The following is a 7,814-nucleotide window of genomic DNA, read 5'->3' as shown; positions in this document are numbered from 1 at the left end:
CACACAACTGCGACACCCCTTGTACTGAAACATTCTGCACTCCACCCCAACCGGAGCCATGTGATCTCCTGGGAGAGGCAAAAACCCAGGCCAACTTAGGGAGAATAAATCTGGGAAAATTCCTCTCCGACCCATCCAGGCGATTGAAACTAGTCCATGAGATCACCCTGGCCGTATTCGATTCCCTGTAGTACTTACCATTATATCTGACCCAGCCAACAAAAGGTCATCGAAAATTACAATGGCAAATGGTGACAGAAAAGTATGCCCAAAAATCTTGACAACAGGAAGTAAGGTTTGTGGACAGGAAGTGGGCTTTACATGAGATTTCTTTGAATGCAAATGCAGATTTCTAACAGTAGGTTACATTTCTAATGTGGTATGTGCGCCAGTCACTCCCAAGGATGAGTGACATTGGCTGGTCTGCCAGCCAATCACAGCATCGCAATGAATCTCCCAGCTGCCTAATAATAACCTTTTCTTTTTTGCCACCCTTCTCCGCAAGAGGTTGAACGATAAAGTCAACCAGGAAAAGAGCTGACGACAGGCGCCGCATCGCGACTGCTCATCGGCCGCCGCCGTTTTGGGACCTTGCTCCTTCACAGCCTCTCTTCCTGGAGTCAAAGGTCAGGGGTCAAGAGTTGGGGCCGCCTCGGACATCTGCTGCCAACTGACGGGCTCTCGCGCACGGCAGGCGAAACAGAAACAAGCTTGGAAGCAAGTTGCACAAAGGAAACTCGTTGCATCCTCTCAGGAAAGAAACAAATAATGCTTATTCGCGGGGTGGGTGGGGTTGCTGAAGCTCTTTGGCGTCTTGTATCGGTCAGCGGTGAGGGGGTGCCCCATCACCATTACCGTGTCATTGGAACCGCGATTCCGCCGTTGTGGTGGAAATGAGGAAAATGGGTCATCGTTGCTGGATGGAAGCTCTGAGTCCCGCCTTTAGACGCAACGTCGGAGGGATGGGAACGGCGACCAAGATGCCATCCACTCACAGCGAGTGTGTGGTCAGCATTATCTGTGGTCTCTTGAGTGTCTGACCTTTCCCTCACACGCTCTTCTGTGACACAAATTGTCTTTTGTTCTTCCTCTCCCTCTTTTTGTTTTTGTGTGTGCCCGTGGACGTTTGTGTTTTCTTTCTTTCTTACCACGGCGGGTCAAAAAGAGTGACGTCCGCGGAATTAATATCTTCAGTCAGACAAAGGCGTGAGGTGAAGGGATGGGATTCGGGTTTATCGGAGGGGGAAGGTTGCTGCTTGTCTGCATCCTGAGCCTAGACGGAGAAATCCGTTTCTCTTTCTCCCCCCCCCCCCCCCACATGTGAACTACAGCTCAGACTTGCCCAGCACAAACATTTGGAGTTGGGAGTGCTTGGGACACTGTGCCAAGGTGTGTGTGGCTTGTGTCTACAGTGCCCCCCCCCCCACACCATGAGGCGGTTTGCCTGGGATATTATAGGGATGTTGGCAAGAGATGCCAAGCACATTCGCACACAGAGTGTAGGTTCCCGGGGATGTGGGCATCGCTGGCAAGGCCAGGCATTTATTGCCCATCACCCGTTCGCCCTTGAGAAGGTGGTGGTGAGCCGCCATCTTGAACCGCTGCACTTCATGTGGTGAAAGTGCTCCCACAGCGCTGATGGCTAGCCAGTTCCAGGACTTTGACCCAGCAAAGCTCCATTCTCTTACACCGCTGGGTAGCTGGTAGGGACCGGGACCACGCACCTTGAACAGAAGCCTGGTCACCAGGCTTCGGGGCATGAAGCAGCTGTGGGAGGTGAGAAAGGGAGACATGGTATGAAAGGAACCAGTTATGGAGAACAGTTTGCTCAGACGGAGAATGCTGGAAGCTAGAAAATGCACAGCAGCATCTGAAAGAGAAGGTCCGTTATAATGAAGATCTCAACCACAACATAAACCGACTTTTCTCTTTCAGAGTCTGAGCGACCTGCAGGTTTTTTTTTTACATTTCTTTAAGCACGGCCCGGTCTCGGTGAATTGCTTCCCAGTGTGTCCTGTTCTCCAGCTCCGATGGTAGAGAGGTGTCAGGCAGAGCTTGGGTGGTTATTAACCACATTCCAACTTTGTTCCGTGGATGTTCGTTGTCTGAGTGTCTGGCCCTCTGGCCTTGGTGCAAACTTGAATTCCCGCTGCCCTCGCTACGTGAACCCCCCGGTTCTCCAGTTGCGTCTCCTCTCCCTTTCTTTGACTGACTCAGGACTATAAACCTGATTCCCCCCCCCAATGTCACCTGAAGTGTTAATCCAGTCTGAAATCTAATTACGTTTATTCTCGTGTTACCATGGCGTCTTCATGGAGCTTTCGCACACCGATGGATCCGGTCCGTCGCCGTAACACATAGGAAATTATGTTGTCTTCATAAAAGGCTTCCTGAACATTGTGTGGAGGCTGGTTCACAGGCTGCCTGATGGGTCTGGGAGCTTCCCCAGACACCTGGCGTTTGGGAGATTCCCCGGGGACCTGGAGTTTGGGAGATCCCCGGGGACCTGGAGTTTGGGAGATTCCCCGGGGACCTGGAGTTTGGGAGATTCCCCGGGGACCTGGAGTTTGGGAGATTCCCCGAGGACCTGGAGTTTGGGAGATTCCCCGGGGACCTGGAGTTTGGGAGATCCCTGGGGACCTGGTGTTTGGGAGATCCCCCGGGGACCTGGAGTTTGGGAGATTCCCCGGGGACCTGGAGTTTGGGAGATCCCTGGGACCTGGTGTTTGGGAGATTCCCCGGGGACCTGGAGTTTGGGAGATCCCCGGGGACCTGGAGTTTGGGAGATTCCCCGGGGACCTGGAGTTTGGGAGATTCCCCGGGGACCTGGTGTTTGGGAGATTCCCCGGGGACCTGGTGTTTGGGAGATCCCCCGGGGACCTGGAGTTTGGGAGTCCACCCAGAGTTTGGGCTTCCCGGGAGGGACCCAGGAGTCTGGAGAACTCTAAATCGTGTTGCCAAAGCCCTGTTGCATTGCCAAGAGGCAGGGTTAAACTTCTGCTTTAAATCTGAGTGGAGCTATGATCGAAGCTGCTTTTACATCGAGTTTCTAGCCCGGGGAGCCCCGCCTGCTCCAAACTCACCACCCGCTCACACAGCTAGCGGCAAGCCTGAGCGGAAGATTATCTACGGCTGGCGATCCAGGGCAAAATCTGTTGTTTAATTTTAGCATTTTTTTAAAAAAAAGAAAAACTTGCAAGTTTTTGCCGGCCGAGCCAGACCCGCCGAGTCCGCTTTCTCCGGTTGCCATCGGCGCTGCGAGTACCCGGGGTGTAGCGCAGGCCTCGCTCAAGCGGCTGTAGTATGTCAAGAAAGAAACAAACAAACTGTAGCAGGGGGGAAAAGCGCGTGCTTCTACAGTCAGAGTCGATGATGACCCGTCCGACTGACACGGCCAGCAATCTCAGATGTTGGACGATCCCAAATGATAGGTTTTTGTGGGCGGGGAGGGAAAGGCCGCAAAGTCTGATTTGGGGGATGCGTCTTTGCTTCCTTACAGAAAGAAAATACCTTGCACTTTATAAGGAAATCTGAATGCTATGCATCTTTGATTTAGGATCATTTCTGCTTGCGCTCTTTATCCACACTTCCCCACCCAAGAGCAAACTCCCAATAGGTTCTGACCTCCTGCTGTTACAGCTAGCGAGCAGGAATAAGCCTGGCCCCTGAAGGTGCTTTCATTTGTAAGAACTATAGCCGATGGCAAATTCATGCCTCCCTTGGCGTCGGTTGCGATTATTAATAAAGGGGCCCAGATCTGGTCGCCATCCCTCTATGATTGGCCTGGAGTTTCCGGGGATTAACAACTTCTCCACGGTACCGCTGTGAGCAAATCCTGTAATGTACTTGCTTCATGGGTTCTTTGCTTCGGAATTCATCGCAACACATTGCTATTAGGACCGAGTTGGTTTATTAGCAAAAGATTTAACAATCAGGCTACACATTACCAGTTCATCCACCAGGCTGACAACCACCTGCCCCAACATGGATACCCTGAACCCAACTGGCTGGGGTTTTATTGAGTCTTGTGAACATCATGTGACTGGCTAAGCCACTCCCAACGCAACAGCTCTACAATTATTTCAGTTCCCAACAGCTCTACAAACCTGTGAGCATACCTCCGGTGCATACATTACAGAGCCCAGCAGAGAAAAATCATAAGAGGTGATATAGAGTTTTGCAATTAATTTTTTCTTTGATCATTTTTGTTTAATAATTATAAAACAAAAAACTGGACACAGGGAAATAAAGGACTGTAAGTGTTGAGAATCACTCAATGGGATAAACCAAGAGGCTGTTCGCTTTCTGATTGGCTGTGGCGGTGGGGGGGTGGGGGCACCGCGGGGATTGGATGTCTCAGGCGACCAATGGCGGGAGGGCGGGGGCGGGGCAGTTGAATGCAGGAGGTCACGTGATGAAACCTCCAGGAATATGTCCGACCACAATTGGTGACCCCAGTCAGATACTTTCCCCGTCCCCCCCATTCTACTCCACGTGGTAGAGGAGCTTTTTGGGGGTGTGACAAAGGGAATTCTTCAACGAAAAACAAGAATTACAAAGAATAAGCAGCACCTTTATCTATAAACCATTGTAAATACAAGCCGCAGGAACTATACAAAAGAGCTGGTGTATTCAGGGGCTCTGCAGTAAGGAAGAGGCAGGTGCACGGCAAATCCCTTCGATCAGGAAGGTGGTGAATTCGATCTTTACAGTTGTGCATTGATAGAAAATTCCCCCCTCAAAAGAAAATACAATTCAAATTTCAACTTACAAAAGGTGAAGGAGAGCAGCGTTTTCTCGGAACCTCGAACTGTCTGCCGTTGATTTCCCAAGTGAAAGGGGTTCAAACGGTTGGGTTTTGAACCCTAGCTTTGTGGCGACGGTAATGTCAGCCGCTACGTTACAGCCCCTCTGCTTAGATTTATGCCTTTGAAGAAAGGAGGCATTAGACGTTTCTTGGACTTCGCAGTGTGATTGGGTTTTAGCAGAACCTGACAGGACGGTCGCTGTGATGTTTCCAGAGAGCGGGGTCATGGTGGCTCGGACTAAGGCGTCCCCTCGGGGGGGGGGGGGTTGTGTGGGGGGGCTGTGGCATTGCGACTGTGGAGGGTGGGGGCGTCGACAACTTGATGCCGTAAGGTGAAAGGACACCGCTCACTGAGGGAGAGCTGGAAAGGTGAGCAGTTCACTGTTTGACATCTAATTATTGTGTAAAAATTTGTAGGATTTATTTTTTGTTCATTTCGTTCTGATACTGAGCCGTACAGACCGGGAGGGTCCGCGCCTCGACCTCGGTCTGTGCTGAACTATCAGTCCTTTTACATCTGGATTGGGAAGGACAAGTCAACCGGGGTTCTTGCTCCTGATCACTGTCCAATGACTCTTGAAAGTGTGTGAGCATGCTTGCGAGTGTGTGTGCAGGAGCGTGTGTGTGCATAAGTGTTTGTGTGTGAGTATGTGTGTTTCTGTGAGTGTGCATGTGAGTGTGTGTGAGCGTGCCTAAGTGTGTGCGTGTGAGCGAGCGCATGAGTGTGAGTGAGTGTGTGTATGGGTGTGTGAGCATGCCTGCGTATGTGCCTGAGTGTGTGTGTGTGCCTGAGTGTGTGTGCAAGAGCTTGTGTATGAGCGTGCATAAGTGTGTGTGTGCGTGAGCGTGTGTGTATGTGAGCGAGCGCGTGTGTGTATGTGTGTGTGAGCGTGCATATGAGTGTGCGTGTGTGCCTGAGTGTGTGTGTGTGTGTGTGTAAGAGCTTGTGTCTCTGAGCGTGTATATGAGTGTGTGTGTGTGTAAGAGCCTGTGTGTGTGTGTGAACGAGCTTGTGTGTGTGTGTGTGTGTGTGTGAGCGAGCATGATTGTGAGCAAGCGAGCGTGTGTGCCTATCAGTCCAGGAGAGGATAAGACCCCACCATGCTGCTCACCGTGGTCTGTAGTTGTTTGTTCCATCTTGCCGTTGACTTCCTGGTTTTTGAATCCAGTGAGGTGGATCATTATACCATCGGATCGAGTGCTGTCTTTTTCTCTAGCGATGGTTACACCGCACTTTTGGACTTTGAACGTTACTTCCAAAGGTGCAGGTTGGGACACCTGGGCTGGGAATATGTTCACCTCTTGCTTCCTATTTTTTGCAGCGCTCCAGTTGCCTGGATTGTGCGGAGGTGTGTTGCCAGTGCCACCTGCCATTTGCCATAGAGTGGCGCGCACAGAGCAGGAAGTCCAAGGTGGCACGGAGTGCGAAGATGGGTAGTTCCCCACCCCAACTCTGCCCCTTTATGAGATCCTAGTTTTGTTGCTTGGGGTGGGGTGACTATCTAGGGGGGGGGGGGGTGCGCGGTTGGGGGGCTTAGGCAGGGGTTTAGGGAGTGAATGAGGCTTTGCTGCCCCCTTATGGTAGCACTGGAGTCACGCAGGCAGTGGTCTGGGCGCAAGTTGCCCGCTTCGTTAGAGCATGACCTCGAAAGACGTGTGAGGGAGGGGCGTAGGGATAGCAACCCTCCAGGATTGGCCTGGAGCCTCCAGGAATTGAAGATTAATCCCCAAGAACGATGCTTAATTTTTGTTGCACACTTTCATTTATTAATTGTAAAAAATGTTGGGGAGACGAAGGAAGGGGAGGGAAAGAGCTGGTTGACGGACAGTCCAAACCATCCAATCGGAGAACGGAAGAGAATTTTTTACTTTCCAAATGGGAGGGTGGGCGACCAATGGTGGAGGCGGGGTGATGGGAGATCATGTGACGAAACCTCCAGGGATGTGCCCAAGAAGAGTTGGCAACCCCTTCAGGGGGAGGGGTTGGGGAGGGTGGGGGGGACATCAGAGGGGAGAGGTTTGCCAATCCTGGTAGTTGGGTGCCCTTGCTGACCACCGAGGGTAACCAGGGTTGCCAGCGAGATGTCGATGCCCGCTGATGCTTCGATGTGTAGCGCATTCCCGGTGTTCTCTCGTTTGTTTTTGAAAAATGTGATCTGTTTGAATTTCTTAGTGGTGCTCAGGGGAATGCATTTTCCAAACTGCTTCAAAAAGTGGCAGCTAGTCCCAGGTCGGACTTTGCCGTCAAATCCAAACCCTTAACGGCATCGATTTCCGTCTGAGAAAACTTGATTAGTTGCTGACTGCGTCCCTTTTAAGTGAAGCTTTGTAAGTAAGTCGGGTATAATTGTATATGGGATGGATATAACTGATTCTCCACTATCCCCACTGATAAAATGCTGGTCATGTGAACTTTGGGCAGAGGCTTTTGACGTTTATACTGAGGCGCACGTGACTTAAGTGATGTTAGACGGAAGCTATTCTCCGCGTCCTTCATGCATCTGAATCGTAGCGGAGTTCTTGGTAACGGGGATTTATGATTTGATTGAGTCTAACTAGGGTTGCTAACCCTCCAGGAATGCCCTGGAGTCTCCAGGAACTGAAGATTGTTCTCCAGGATACTGCTGCCAGCATCCCAGGAAACAAATTATAGAGGCATTAAAATAAAGATTGTTTGCGCTTTTCATTTTACATAGGATTGCATAGGTTAAGCGGCCCAGAAACAGGCCATTCAGCCCATTCAGTCCATGCCGGCGTTTATGCTCCACTCGAGCCTCTTCCCGTCTTTCCTCATCTAAATCTATCGGCTGATCCCTCTATTCCCTTCTCCCTCATATACTTGTCTAGCCTCCCCTTAAATGCATCTATCTCTATGGCAGCGTGTTCCACATTCTCACCAGAAGTTCCTTCTGAATTCCCTATTGGATTTCTTGGTGCTTATCTTATATTGATGGCCTCTACTTTTGCTCAACCCCACAAATGGAAAACTCTCTCTGTATCCACTCTT

The 7,814-nt window shown here is 50.9% G+C and overlaps 1 protein-coding gene across 3 annotated transcripts in view; it reads left to right on the top strand.

The window, feature by feature from the left end:
- LOC139233891 (protein AF-10-like) overlaps positions 1-4,356 on the top strand; it is a 186,852-nt gene extending 182,496 nt beyond the window's left edge. For all 3 annotated transcript variants that reach the window (XM_070864535.1, XM_070864536.1, XM_070864534.1), the window contains one exon: positions 506-4,356. In XM_070864535.1, coding sequence (XP_070720636.1) covers positions 506-541 — 36 coding nt within the window. In that variant the 3' untranslated portion in view covers positions 542-4,356. The remainder of the gene's footprint in view (positions 1-505) is intronic.
- Positions 4,357-7,814: the final 3,458 nt, after the last annotated feature.

The sequence above is a fragment of the Pristiophorus japonicus genome, chromosome 21 (genome assembly GCF_044704955.1).
Source record: "Pristiophorus japonicus isolate sPriJap1 chromosome 21, sPriJap1.hap1, whole genome shotgun sequence".
NCBI classification, from domain to species: Eukaryota; Metazoa; Chordata; class Chondrichthyes; family Pristiophoridae; genus Pristiophorus; species Pristiophorus japonicus.
This window is presented reverse-complemented; position numbering and strand designations above follow the sequence as displayed.